This window comes from Leptidea sinapis, chromosome 21, assembly GCF_905404315.1.
Source record: "Leptidea sinapis chromosome 21, ilLepSina1.1, whole genome shotgun sequence".
Classification (NCBI taxonomy): domain Eukaryota; kingdom Metazoa; phylum Arthropoda; class Insecta; order Lepidoptera; family Pieridae; genus Leptidea; species Leptidea sinapis.
This window is the reverse complement of record NC_066285.1, coordinates 6,331,907-6,348,042: the sequence shown is the minus strand read 5'-3', so window position 1 is coordinate 6,348,042 and position 16,136 is coordinate 6,331,907. Positions and strand designations below refer to the sequence as shown.

At 34.3% G+C, this 16,136-nt stretch overlaps 1 protein-coding gene across 3 annotated transcripts in view; it reads right to left on the bottom strand.

Moving 5' to 3' along the window:
• Positions 1-8,250: 8,250 nt before the first annotated feature.
• Positions 8,251-16,136, bottom strand: part of LOC126970590 (transcriptional enhancer factor TEF-1) — a 132,641-nt gene continuing 124,755 nt past the window's right edge. For all 3 annotated transcript variants that reach the window (XM_050816588.1, XM_050816586.1, XM_050816587.1), the window contains 3 exons: positions 15,599-15,765; positions 14,991-15,225; positions 8,251-14,202 (listed from right to left, as the gene is read on the bottom strand). In XM_050816588.1, the coding sequence (XP_050672545.1) occupies positions 14,089-14,202; positions 14,991-15,225; positions 15,599-15,765 (516 nt within the window). In that variant the 3' untranslated portion in view covers positions 8,251-14,088. The remainder of the gene's footprint in view (positions 14,203-14,990; positions 15,226-15,598; positions 15,766-16,136) is intronic.

Below are 16,136 nucleotides of genomic sequence, written 5' to 3'. Positions count from 1 at the left end.
AAACTAAGGATGAAACTCTATCAAAATTTAAGGAATTCAAAAATGAGGCTGAAAGATTTACCAAAAAGAAGATAGTAAGCTTACAAAGTGACAATGGGGCAGAATATATTAACAATAATTTTGACTAATATTTGAAGGAGAATGGCATCAAAAGGAGACTTTCCGCACCATACACGCCAGAACAGAATGGCTTAGCAGAAAGAAAAAATAGGACATTGCTTGATAAAGCTAGATGTATGTTGATAGACGCCAATATGAAAGAAGTTTTTTGGGCTGAAGCTATTAATACAGCTAACTACTTGGCAAACCGTAGTCCTTGCACAAGTATTGATAACGCGACTCCATTTGAAAAATGGGTAAAGAGAGTTCCGTCAGTAAGACATTTTCACATATTCGGAACTAAGGCGTTTGAACATAAAAATGGAAAGAAAAATGGAAAATTTTAAGCCAGAGCGACACCTGGAATTTTTGTAGGATATTCGGAAAATCACAAGGCATACCGGATTTTCAACCCAAAAACAGACCAGGTAATGATTAGCAGAGATGTCAAAATACTGGACAAAATGTTTTATGAAAACGAGATCAAAGGAGAACAAAAACAAGATGTATTTAAAAAAGAGAGATTAATAAAAAGGAAATAGAATTTATATTTTCTCCTGAAAAGAAAATGTAGAAGATAATAAAGATTTGAAAGAACATGAAATTGATGAATCTGACCAGGAATTGAACAATGATGAAATATTTGTTGACGCAAATACAGAAACAGATGAAATAGATCCGACTTGTTCTACTGATAAAAGACAGAGAAAACCACCAGCATGGCATCAAGATTATGAGATGGATGCTGAACAATCATTCCTCTGTGAAATAGACGAGAACAAGTATGAATGGGAAGATGCAATAATAAGCGAGATTGAATCTCATCTTAAAAATAATACTATGAAAATTGTACATAGAAACAAAGCAAAAATTTGATTGATAGTAAAATGATTTTAAAATATAAATATAATGCAATGGCAGAAATAGATAGACAAAAAGCACGACTTGTGGCGCGTGGGTTTAATCAGAAAGAAGGAATTGATTACACTGAAACATTTGCACCTGTTGCAAAAATGAGTACTCTTAGAATACTTATTGCACATGCAATTGAAAATAAATTTAAGTTATCCCAACTAGACGTGTGTACTGCATTTTTAAACGGCGATTTAGATGAACAAATTTTAATGAAGAAGCCGAAAAATCTGGATAAATATTTAAAATACATAATTACACATGGAAAAGACATAGAGTTGATTAAAAAAGCAAAAGAAATGCCTTTAGATATAAATAGATACAAAAATAATGGGATGTGTCAACTAAACAAAGCCATATATGGTTTGAAACAAGCAGGAAGACAATGGTTCTTAAAGTTACATGAGAAATTGTTGGAAATCGGATTTAAGAATTCTTCAGCGGATCCTTGCTTGTATATTAATGAAAAAGGAGGAGAAAAGCTGTTTGCAAACATTTATGTGGATGACTTAATACTAGCATATAAATCAGAAATGTTGTTACGAGAAGTCAAAACAAAACTGAAAAAGTTTTTGAGTTACGAGATATGGGTTCACTCCATCATTCCCTGGACATACAATTCACCCATGTAGGGGGAGAAATAACATTGTCACAGGAGAATTATATTGAAAATTTAATAAATAAGTTCAACATGGCTGAATGTAAGCCAGTGTCAACGCCCATGGAGACTGGTCTGAAACTGGAGAAGGGTAATGGACTCACAGAAATGGAGAATATACCATACCAAATGTTAATTGGATCTCTAGTGTACCTCACAAGACCAGATATAATGTTTGCTGTTAGTTATTTGAGCCAATATAATACATGTTTTGATAATACACATTGGCAAGCTGCAAAAAGGGTGATTCGTTATTTAAAAGGAACGAAGAATGTAACCATCAGATATAAACAATCAGGAATGGCACTAACAGGCATGGCTGACGCTGACTGGGCGGCATGTACCGTTGACCGTCGTTCATATACCGGTTATATTTTTAAGTATGGTGGTGGCCTTATCAGTTATGCATCAAAGAAACTAAGAACAGTGGCTTTGTCAACAGCAGAAGCCGAATATATGGCGATGACAGAAGCAACGAAGGAAGCTTTACACTTGAAATATCTGTCGGAAGATATTGGAGTTTTTCAACAAACTGTTACGATCTATAATGATAATTTGGCTGCACAGATGTTAGCAAACAATCAAATGACTGGTAAGAGATCGGAACATATCAGCATAAAGGAACATTTTATACGAGATTGTGTCCAGAAGAAATTAGTGACCATCCGTTACAAGGACACAGAACATATGGAGGCAGACCTTTTTACAAAGGCACTACCACAACCAAGATTTTTAAAGCTTCTAATGATAGGCGTCACTCAGACCTGAAGGTCATCGTGAGGGGGAGTATCATAGAGGTCTTACTCATAGAAGAAGAAATTAGTGACTTTTGGTTACTATGACTACAAAGCAGTTATTACGTTGTCATGCTTATAAAAAGTTGTAATTATTTTATAAAGTTGTTTTTTTATATTAAATAATGGTGAATGCACTGATTTGCTCATAGTATACTGCTGATACTCTGCTCTATCTCATAGAACAGGTTGCAAGATGGCAAACGAATACAATAATTGTAGTACGATATATTTGGTATGTCTGAGAATCGGTCGTCATCTATTTTTTATTCACCAAAAAGGTTTAACAATTGAATTTTTTTATTAATTTAATTGGCAACGTTTGCTGAGCGAGCTAGTGTTTATATAAGATAATTTGGCTCTACCTCGATCATGGGCGGCGCGATGTGGATCTAGTTAATATACAGGGAATAAGCAGATATCAGAGAACGTTGGAAAATGTAAGGGTTCCTCACAGCTCCGTTTAACTTAATCATAGCTAATATAATGGTAACGCTATTCATTTACGTTTGTTTCTGTAAATACGGCAACCGGAGAATAAAATTTCACATTTGTATTTATTCAAATAAAAGAAATATTGTCATTTAACGATTGGGCAACAGCTGGTATTCTTAGGGCCAGACGACGGCTATATGAACTATGAGAGATCATAATATAATTCGTTATTATGCATCTTTTCTCGCATATGATAAAAATACTCTAAATTATTTAAAAATGCTTGTTCTCTTGCTACACCTTAAATAAAATGATTATTAATAGTTTTTTGTCATTTTCATATCTTACGTCAACTGGCAACATCAACCGACCGTCCATCCGGCCGCCATTTTGACGTAGTCATTTGACTCGCATCAAACGCCCGTGCTAGTCACACGCATTTACATTCGCTGAGTGTTCTCTCACATTTGCTATACCTCGAGTTGAGTAGTTTTATTCCTAGGTGCAACTTTTAGGAGTGCTTAGATTGGGCTGACTACATTGATCGTTGAAATGCCGAAAGGATGTTTGTTGAAAAAACAATCGAGACAATTGGTGCTTCATGATTATTTTGAACAAAAAAATCAAGATGGCGGTCCGCTTGTATCTATCTCGCAAGTACGAAACGGTGATGCGGCCGCGTTGGGCATCAGTCTCTAAGCTGTGACTAAAATCACTAACGAAGCCAATGGCAGGAGCGACTTAGAACAAAATAAGCCTTCTACACCAAAAAGAAAACGCTGGTCTCGTGATGTGACAGCAGTTCACGATTTTCACGCTGATGCCATTCGTTGTCATGTACTACTAATCTGAAAATAGAAATTCAAACTTTAAGAAAACTTATTGTTTCTTTAAAAGAAACAGTCTATTTCGTAGTCAAAAATCTTCTTTGACCTAAGTTTTGAAAAGAATTGGCTTTTTTTATAAAAGATCAGAAAAAAGAAAAATATTAACGCACTGGTATTGCTTTGGCACGATGTGACTTTAAGAGAGGCAAAAAACTCAAGATTGGACAAATATTGTCTTTACGGATGAAACTTGGCTCATCGCTGACCACACCGTATCCAGATTCTGGACTGACGACACTGCTGCTTCCACCTCCGCAGCAGTCCAGCGAAGATGGACGAAATTGATGAATTTGATTTTCTTGAAAGTCCATTATTTAAATTATTATTGTTAAAGGGTGGAAAGACAGAGCATGCCAACGAGTTATTTTCTAGAAGAGACGACAAAGGAGAGTTCCAAATGTAGAGTGTAAATGTGTAGTGAGTGTGAGTTCTGTAACAACTTTCTCCCACTTTTGCCGAGAAATATCTCTGTTGTGATAATTGTTGTCCCTCACATCCCACAAACACCTGTTCTCGTACACGAGACTGATCAATTTATCGTAATCCATGGTGGAAACCAAATCACTCAAAATTCGCAGATGCAGGTCGTGCGAAAAAATCAAACTCGTTTGAACGCTCGAGTGGTTCTGACGACGTCGTGCATGTTCTGACGCGTTCGTCGTTGCCAGTGTAAACACTGTCATTGGGTACCAGGCGTTTGTTTCTTCTGACGAATCCGTCAGAACAAATTTTCGTCAGAACTCGCATCCATAGTAACCCTAGCCTAAGATGCACTACTGTCATTTAAATCAAAGAAATCTGGCGATTACCACGAAGAAATGAATGCGGAGGTGTATGAAGATTGGTTCAAGAACATGCCAGTGGTTTGTCCAGTGGGAGGTTCCTTTGCACAGAATGCCGGCTAGATTATGGGTACCACAACAGCGCCCATCTCTGCCGTGAATCAGTATTGTGGAAGCATTATTGTGTTTCGGTCTGAAGGGCGCCGTAGCTGTACTGGGCAAATAAGACTTCACATCTTATGTCTCAAGGTGACTAACGCAATTCAAATTCAAATATTTTTATTCAAAATAGGATGTGAAATCACTTATTGAAAGTCAAAAAAAAACTACCACCCATTCCAAAATGAATGCCTCAGGCCTGAGAAGAATGGGCGCAACAAACTCAGCGGTCTTTTTTTTTCATCAAAAATATGTTTTACAATTAAAGTAACATTTACAAAGTAACAAAGAAATATTGTACAATTAAACTTATTATTTAATAGCCTGAGGGCGGTCGCTCCATTCCCAATCTGTGGTATCATTAAGAAAGTCGTTTATGTTATAGTAACCTTTACCACACAAACGTTTTTTAACAATTACTTTGAATTGTATTGCCATTCAGAGTTTTTGGGTTTTTCAAGAATCCTGAGCGGCACTTACATTACAATAATGGGCAGGGCGTATCAATTGTTATATGTTAATAAGCACATTGAGGAATTTTCTAGAAACTTTCATAATGTTAACACGAGGAACAAACAAACTTGTTATGCCTACTACTCGGTTGGGTCGAGTTAGTAAGACTTCTTTGTTGGGCGATGTATATGCTTCTACAATATGGTCCCAGAAAATGTACAAAACAAATGAGTTACGAAATTTAAAAGAATTGTTAAAAAACGTTTGTGTGGGAAAGGTTACTATAGCATAAAGGATTTTCTTAATGACACCACGGAATGGGAATAAAGCGAACACCCTCAGCTCTTTAATTATATATGTTTATTGTACGATATCACATTGTACTCCATATTTTATATTTAAAAAAAAACCGGGTGGGTTTCTTGCGCCCATTCTTCTCAGATCTGAGGCAGTCTCTTTTGAATGGGTGGTAGTTTTTGACGTTCAATAAGTGATTTTAAATCCTATTTTGAATAAAAATATTTGAATTTGAATTACCATCAGCTGAACGTCCTGCTCGTCTTATCCCTTACTAGCTGACCCGGCAAACGTTGTTTTGCCATATAAAGTATAATTCACGCGATAGTTTCATAAGTAATAAAATATTGCCTATATTATAGCCTGTACACCATTTTGTTCTATTGTCAATAGTTTTTGCAGCGCACGCAAAAATAGGTTTTCGATTTTACACCTTGTGTTACAAAATAGCAATTTTATTACGGATCCCTAATTTTGAAAAAAAAAAAACATAGCCTATAGCCTTCCTCGATAAATGGACTACCCAACACTGAAAGAATCATTCAAATCAGACCAGTAGTACCAGAGATTAGCGCGTTCAAACAAACAAACACTGCAGCTTTATATATTAGTAATATAGATTGTCATAAAAATACATTACAGAAATTCATATTTCCTTGGTAAAAGATAGATAGTATTACTACATCGGTCTTAAAAACGAAAGTTTTGGATTAATATAAACATCGCCCGCCTTATTCGTTTGAGCCGCCGCGCCGCGCAGCTGATGTTAGATAATGATATGAGTTTGCCTATAATTACTTCTTGGAACACCAAATGGAGGGCTCTTAAAGTTCGAAAAAACTTTTGTTTTTTGGAATATGTATTAGAATTTACTTTATTAAGGAGCAGATCTCCTTAATATTATAATCCAGCCCAGAGGCTGTTAACCTAAGTGTCAAACAACGATATTTAAAAAACCACTAATGAATATATTCTATACGATCAATATACATAGATACGAGCTAGGAGGATTATATTAAATAACCTAAGTTGTTATATGGTGGGCTGGCCCCATGTCATAGCCCCTTTAATTTTGATGCAGCTTCATGACGTTTAGGAAATGTTATGTTATTGTTACTCCCTGTAGTAAATTAATATATTTGTATTTCTACATTACTTACTACCTAGTCAGTGGCAAACAGATTTTTGATATTAACTAGAATCTCAGTTATACACTATAAAAATACGTAAGTATCCATACTCCTATAAAGCGCAACCACTGTATTCCTATTTCTATGCATGCATAAGCATGCCCAAGATGGCTTTTTACAAAAGCCCATTATTTTTTATAGTTTAAATATTATTACTATTCTTTTTAATCCAGCTTTCGCAACTCGACGACTGATGCGAATATTTTGCTTCGGGCTGAGGCGTAGTACTCGAGGCACCTTATCAGCCTCCAGCATGTACCAAATAATGATGTATGGACTCTGGGGAACACAGGATTTGCGATGATTGACGAGAACCTATGTAGTAAGTTGCCCGTGTGCCCAAATAAGTTACCTTATAATTATTTCTATTATACCTATTATGTATTTAGAAATAATTATTGATATCTTAATATATATAAATCCAGTGTGCTGATGTTTGTTTCCAGTAAACTCTTGCTTCACGGAGTGCAGTTTTGTCCAACTTGAGACATAGGATAGTTTTTATTTGAATTTGGGACCCATAGTTCTGCTTTTTTTAATAATTTTATTAAAATATGTGCATATTTTACGAAATAATTCCTGATGCTATGAAATATTATTGACAAATTCATAATAAATCAGTATTTTATTTATTATGCACTTTTTGTTCTTAATAGTGACTTTCATATAATAATGAAAATCACTATTATATAAAGCATATTAAAAAAATAATTTCAATAGTCACGGCACATCTAATTTACTAATTGCTCTGGTCAGTTTCAAGAAAACATCTAAAAAAACGAGCTGTTTGTGCTATATATCAGCTTGGTTATAAACAGTCTCTCAAATAAAAATATAATGAAATAAATATTATGCCGATTCATTGTCAGTACATTTATGTTAATTTACTATACGTTCACAAAAATCGTCACCTTTATGCCCTTAATAGTCATTTTCATTGTTATAACACTAGAAATAAGGGATTGCTTGTAACTTATTCTAGTAGGCTTCATAAAATACATAATAGCTTTAAGGGTAAATGTATACACTTTTATAATAAAGTCCAAGCCACTGTTCAGGCATTATCTAAAAATTAAATGTTTTATAAAAAAAATAGCTCTGTCGTAAATCCTATTACTCCACAGCAAAATATCTAAGTGATCGGACAGCCTGGGACTAGATTCTGATTATTTTATAGCGATAGAAATGACTGTACAATATTGTATATTTTTTATCGAAAAGAGCGCAATAAAGAATACTGGGACAGTTTCTTGCGCCGCTTCTTCTCTCTCAGTGCGCCATTTGTTTCCGAAGTGGTAGTAGTAACTATAACTATTAGAAATGACATCAAAAATAATTCTAAAGGAATCAATCATGAGAAAATTAAAAAGGCATTTACCTTTTTATGCCTTTTATGAAAAGAACAACGTCTGTCGGGTCAGCTAGCTATATATTTAATCTGTCGACGTGTATTGCTGTCTCTTTTATTTAAATTTATGACAGTAAGAGCAATAGATACACTTGAATATAGATAATGTACTTAGGTGTTAACAAACCTTCTGGATTTTATATAGCATTAATGTGGAAGGATAAAAATAATACACGTTATTTTAAGAAGACAATATAATTAAATTTTTCATACAAATTTTAACGTAATATTATCTTTAAAATACTGTACAATTGTCAGAGTTCTGCGAGCGACCATTTGCTCGAAGGAGGGACTCGATAAAAAAAAACGAAAAAATCCAACGAAAAAAAAAATGGATAGCAAATGGTGCGCTCCGAACACGACTATATATTCTTCATATTGATATGGCAGATTGTCGATATGAAACACATGTCGCACAAGCAAACAAATACACTTAAGCGCGGCTTACACGTCCGCCTTTCTAATCAGGGTTCTGGATTGTTCTAATTGCATCAGAATAAACAGACACGAACTTCTGAACCCACAAGCAATTTGCACCAGCACAGCCCTAACACCTTTGTTAAGTCTGTGCTACAAATACTTTATAAGGGCTAAACACTATCGGCCTTACAAATAAACATGGTATATAAAGTAGAGTAAGTAAGTAGATAAAGTTATACCGGAGTATAAACCAAGAATATGCAAAACGTTTACAATTAGATATTCTAGATGTATAAGGTTTCTCGGGTTTATTTGTTAATCATTGTATTGACAGTGTTGTCAGCAATATAGTCAAAATTTTGCATATTCTTTGGTTATACTCAGGAATAACTTTGTAACAAGTTTATATTTTTCATTTCAAAAAAAAATATTTAGCAGATCGGAAATAAAACATTTCTTTTTTATATCTTAATATTTACATTTTCATAGAATAGACATTTATTTCAAACGGACTGTCCAGAAATAATTCTTGATTCAGAACAGTACGTGTAAAGCCGGCTTAACTACAACCAAAAACGCACTAGAGATAATATTTACACGTAACTAACGCTCCGCATCGCTAAAAGCAAAAGACTTAATCTCATTTGAGTACATATGAACAACATCACAAAGATCGCAGATCCTTCGCCGCCACAACGAAACAAGCAAACGAAAACTTTAAGTACTAACTTACTTGCCGATCGACTGCCGCCATCGTCCTACAGACAAACCTTACAACTACTTTACAAATTACCTAATATATAGATCTATTTAAATAAATACAAAAATCTCTTATTATAATTTCCTATCGCGCGTCTCAAACTAAAACTATTTAATGCACTTTTACCGATGTCGTATGGCGCGAACACCTTCCAATATTTGACTAAAATAGAGATCAAATCATTGCCATTTTTCACTCGCGTCACAACGTGTCCATTTTGTACTTCACACGATCAAATAACCCGTCGTCGTTGATGAAATGACAAATGAGTAACATAGAGAGGAGATAATGGCCCTTTCTTATACCATAGATAATTTATACGTTTAGATAGAGCCTCTTGATAAACGATCAAAACAGGTTTATTACTTTAGTGTGCGTGTATTGCACAAAATAGAGGTGAACTGTCAACCTCTTTTATTTTTTTTGACTTTTCACAGCTGTCATAGTCTGTCTAGACGTATAAATGATGTAAGATTTATTCATTTAGGCAAAAAAATTTTTGAAGTATATATTGATGTACATCCAAGTTCCAAATATTCCGTCAAAAATTTTTTATACACTTCGATAAGTATTTATTTTGCTTAGTTCTTTTAATTGATTTCAGATGAATTTTTCACTAGCATTTTAAGTTGCCTTAAATCGTTCAAATATGACAACTGTATATGAAAGAGTTGCATTAAAAATGTTCTTATGAATTCTGTAATGACACACAAATGATTCATACAAAGCTGTGAAATAACTATTAGCTCTTTTAACATGAAAGGGCAAAAAATGGAGGAATATTACTTTAGTGTGCGTGACAAGCTACGTCTTACACTCGCGATTTGTATGACACTTTGTGTTAGTGTGCGTGAATTGCTCAAAATAGAGGTTAGTTCTAAGTTCAATTTTTTTCGTCGTTTTCACAGTTGTAACAGTCTATCTAGACGTATATATGATCTAATAATAAAAACATTGATTTCTTCAATACGTAAACAACACAATTCCTCACAAACCATATTTTTTTTCTCTTTATATTATCACAAAGAAAGAGTTATTCTCAATCAACAGTTAAAGTCGAGATGTAAAAAGCAATTAGTCAAGTGATATATAAATGGCAAAGATTTCTGTGGCATAAAAGACATAAAAAAACATCACTTAAAACTTAAGTAGCAAAAACAATCTTGAAATTTTTAAAAAGAGATAAAAATGATAACGTTCTAAACTTTGCGTATAATTAAGTTTTCACTTAAAAGTGTTGCCAACTAAAATATTTATTGAGATGTGTTCAATTCACAATTATTATTTGAAAATTCACCTTTGAGTTCAATTATTGAAATCTATGTTACTCAATCCAAATATAATTTCAATATTATTTTTTTACCAAGCAAGCAATTAATCATTTTTAACCTTTAATTTAAGATCATATATACGTCTAGATGGAGCCTCTTTCTGCTAGACAACCGATGAAAACAGGTCAGGTTTATTACTTTAGTGTACGTGACAAGCTACGTCTTACACTCGCGATTTGTATGTCACTTTGTGTTAGTCTACGTGCATTTTTCAAAATAGAGGTTAACTGTCAAACTCAATTTTTCTGAGTTTTGACAGTTGTCACAGTCTATATAGACGTATAAATGACCTTTTATTTACAAATTGAGTAAAGTTCATACTGGGATCTGAAGAACAATTCATTTATTAGGTATAACTCAAAACTTACTGTACATAATTATTTACATAAATATATCAATGTACACAGAAAGTACAGGGTTACATAATAAACACTTATAAACTCTTAATAAATTTTTGTAGATACTTAAAATTTCATAATTAATATATAAAATAAAAGGAAAAATGGTGCGCAGAAATACAAAATACTGAGAAAGTTTAATATTTATGTGTTCCTTGTAAGGTCAAATTTCACCAGTGGGAGGCTCCTTTGCACAGGATGCTGGCAGAAATAGGCGCCGTTGTGGTCACCATAATAATTACCACAACGGCGCCTTTTTGTGCCGTAAAGTACAAACATTATTGTGTTTCGGTCTGAAGGGCGCCGTAGTTAGTGAATACCTGGGCAAATGAGACTTAACATCTCATGTCTCAAGGTGACGAGCGCAATTGTAGTGCCGCTCAGAGATTTTGGGTTCAAGAATCCTAAGGGGCACTGAATTGTTATGGGCAGGTCGTATCAATTACCATCACATGAACGACGTTCATCGCTCGTCTCGTCCCTCAATGATATAAAAAAATCTGAGAAGTTTCTCAAACTGAGATCGATATACTTATATACGTGTCCCCGTTATGGTATTTAATACATATGTATTAATAGTATTTAATATGTAACCATATAGATTCCTGTATTATAATATAATTCACGTCCATTTAGCTGCTTCGCTCCCACGCGTGCATTTCGTATTGTCAACACTTTCAAAGCAAGAAATATCATAATCTGTTTGTAAGTTTAACAAAACATTCGTAGACAACTTTCTATACACATGATCTATTTCTACACTTAACTAATCTAAGTATGATCCATGATATTTGCTACACTGTTTTAATCTTTTCACTCATGAACAGCTGCTAGTCACAATGTCAGGAGATCGACAAATCAGCAAAAATACTAAGGCCGGGTTCCCACTGCTCCGGGCCGGTAATACTGTCGGAAGGGCTTAGTGGCTATACAAATTATATAAAGCTATTCACATTATCCCGAATCCGGCATTTTTACCGAGCGTATTGTCACTACGAAGAACTCCCGTCCGGGGTAATTGTGAACGACTTAGTGCCGTTATCTGTCCCTTGCTCGCCGCACCCGTGCTCTCCTCGCGTCATTCGGCTCGCTTTTTTTGATAAAAATCTCAAATGTTTTAAAGTGAAAATCTTTCCCGTAAAATAGGATGTAAACAATGTTTTATTTTATTCTGCCTTCTATAAAACAATTTCGTCGTCCATTGTGCGCACAACTGATGTGAGTACATGACTGTCTAATTTTCTTATCCGGGATCCAGTGTAATGTCGACTGTGAATGTATGAACACTTTATCCGGTGTCCGGTTTCGGCAGATCTAACGGTCCGGCGTAGTGGGAACCCGGCCTACGTCTCTTGTTGCATTTATATTGTCCTATACCAGTAAAACGTAAACAGATAAAATTCTAATAGCTACATTTCATCTTTTAGTAGAAAATAAGGTACAAATCTTTGTAAAAAATTAAAATGAAAGAAATTAGTATTAAAATTAACTGTTAATCAAAATATTGTTACTGTCAGTTACATCAATGTGTAACGGCAAAGTGAAAAGATTAAAAACACTCAAGTAATTTATGTTAATATAACATAATTATTAGAGGCACTGTGTGTATTCAATATTCCTTTAAGTATGTATATTATCTTTATTTTGACATTTCTTTACAAATCTAGAATTATCTAGACACGTTATCTAAGACGTGAAACATAAAAGTATAAAAACAATGGAGAGAAGAATAATAATTAAGCGATACAAACATATAAAAAGACAAAATGAAGTATTAAAAATTGAGCTACGTACACGTAAAGATATTTTTTTATATAAAAATACTCACATAATCTCAGATCACATTTGACATATTATTATATATAACACGAATTCTATAATTATAATTATTATTGCCAGTAGCAAAAACGTCCGCTTTTCGAATCACATTTAATTAAAATATTTCACAAACATACCATCCATTTAAGAATACAGTAATTAAAACGTCCTGCGTTTAAGAATCATATTAATTTGTTTACAAACACTGATCAGAACGAGGCTTCTTAATGTATTTTATTTGTCTACTTTGTCGAATATTTAATATATATATATACAAAATTGCACATTTTAGTAGAAATTTTACCAAAAAAATATCTATGGGTTATAGCCGTGCCAATTAAGAAGAGTTTTACAATTGGCGGCCGCTGCATGCTATCCCTTTCACATCATATCAGATAATATGCATATAATATATACATAGCACAACCCTGTCCTGTATACGAAAAAGAGTAATAAATGAATTTTCAACACACTTGCATAGGGCCATAAACTGAACTACAGCACACACGTGCACAATAATATTACACACTAGTAGATAATATAATTATCCCTACAAAGTTAATTTAGTATCAAACTGGAAATTATATGAGAGTAAACAGAGCATTTTCAATTTAACCGGGTATTACAGTTTTTTTTGTAACAACAAAGAGGTTTTATGTCTCTTAAAATCCATTTATATTTTTGTAATAAATAAATGTGTCTCTAATTAATTACACGATTTATGCAATACATGATTGTTTTTTTCTCGCAAGCGAATTGAAAATGTGCGTATGAAACTCGTAAGCAACTTGCTCAGTAGACACTTGGCTGCTGTACGCCCTCGACTACGGCTCGGGCTGCAACCCACGTGTATAATGAGCAACATAGCTCAATCATAACCGTTGGAGTGACGTATCGTCATAAAATCTTGAATGCTTTGTTCAACTGCAGGGTTCATATCAACCTGCTCTACACCAATATTTGCTAATCTATAGAAGAACAAAGCATACGGGATTTTATGACGATACGTCACTCGAACGGATAATATACTATTCTAACATTATTACTTCTTTCAATGAACGCGACAGCATATTTTCTGAATTAAAAACGCCCGCAATTAATAAAACTGTTTCTTTTTAGCACGGCTTATAAAATAAATGGATAAATCATAGCAACATTAAGAAGGCCCCGAACTTTATTCAATCAAATCAAAACGTAGGCAATACCTTGGTAGTGGAACAAACGATATCACAACAGGTCACTGACACGTTCACAACAATGTTCAGGTGTGTGTGTGTGTGTGTGTGATCAGTCTTTCACGAGTCTGTAGATGTGATGTTGAGCTCCGTGCTCGCTGTTCGACACCTCGAAGACGAATGCCGCGCACAGTAGGGTCTCCTGAGTATCTCGATTTGAAACAACCTGCGAAACACATTTGGTTTTAAAATAAATATTAGTTTAAAAAACTAAAAAACACGCTTTACATAAAATTCAACTAAAATATAGAAAGAAAAAAATTATTTTGACGCTTTTTTTTCAATAAAATATTTTAATTTACACTATTTTCAAATTAAATTTATTTTCTATATTTATATAAATCGTGTTTTTAATTTTTTAGTTAAATTTTCTATAAAGGCGTATTTTAAAACTATTAAGTACTGTAACATCAATTCCTGCCTTATCGACTACAGATAAAAATTATATAAATTGACAAAAATCTTAGTTTGCAAATTGAATAATGGAATAATCTTATCAAATTAGTGTACTGTCATCGGTCCTCGATAAATCTACAAAGTTGGAATGAAATCTGGTCGTTTAACGTGGGTCAAAATCGCGTCTAAAGGAGTCAGTTACAAACATACATACAAATATACAAGTGAAGCTAATATAAAGCGTATAAAAATTAAGTTATTCTTCTTTAGCGTAATAAAATAAAGATCCATAAAAAATAGACCTCGTGCAATTTTACTTTCTTAAATTATTTTTATACAATTAGAGAGAAGTATTTTTTTAAACTTGTACATAAATTGAAATTAATTTAGTTCTCGTCCACTGGTTGTGGTTCAGTACACATATGAGTTACATGAGGCATGGTAGCTGAAGTATGATGCAAGTGGTCTAGTTGACTAACTAACGCCAGTATATTTAACGTATTTTTCTCGTTTTCCCGCGTGAATGTAGAGCTCTAGGCAGTAGTTGTAGAGCCTTACCTGCAGTATGGTGAAGTTTTCGAGCACACTGTTCATCATGTACTTCTCGGGCAGGTGTTTCAGCTTGTGTATGAAGTTCACCATGTACTCGCACATGGGCGACCGGTGGATCCGGTACACGAACCTGCCGCCCTCGAACCTGGCGTACTCAGTCTCCACCTTCTCCACCACCTGCTTCCCGAACGAGCACACCTTGGTACTGCACGTAATCGTCATGTTCTCGTTGCTCTCGTATCTAGAACCGAACAAATGCATTCATTTTTGATTTTGTTTGATGCAAGCATATAAAAGGCATTTATTTTCTCAAAATTGATCCCTTTTTTTTTGATGTCACTAACAAACTACCACCGCTTCGGAAACAAATGACACTCTAAGAGAGAAGAAACGTGTCAAGAAACTCTCCCATCAAGCTCTACTCGGTGTATGTAATACTGAGTTTAAGTGTTAAGCAATTTATTCTGTTGAGAAAAGGTTTAACCATCAGATATTCAGCCCATGCAATGCGCTGCACACTAAAAGGAGCTAATATCTACTATGCTTATTATCTACGGATATCTACGGATGCTTGGAATCAATTAAGGCTGATTACTATTATTATATGCACTTACACACTAGTGACGCCGTAGAAGGCGGCCGGGTCATCTAAGTTGTTACTGTTGAGGTCTGCCCAGAACTTGACGAGGAAGAACGCGTTCCGTGGTCCTTTCTCGTACAACTCTTTTAAGCCGCCTTTCTTCTCCGGGAATTTGTCGTTGATTTGCTGAACATCTACTGACTGTAAATTATAAATAGATATTTTATATGATGAAATAAATGTATTCATACGTTCTCCGTAACCAAAACCGTCAATAAATTTAAAATTGCTATGATTAATTAAATTTCTAACCAAAATTATTAATTAATCCAAGAAGTGAGGGTATCACTTTAAATTGTTTAGATTTCAAAGAGCGACATCTCAAGTCAATTTCCTAATATGCAATTATTGGGGTTGTGCAGGTTGTAAAGTAGATCCTGTAGGTGGAGCCACAACCTGAGAGTTGAACAAGACGTATTAAGATTAATGAACGATACGTCACTCGAACGGTTGGCTCAGTTGGAAGAGCGCTCGGATGGAACCCGAGAGGTCGCGGGTTCGAGTTCCGCATC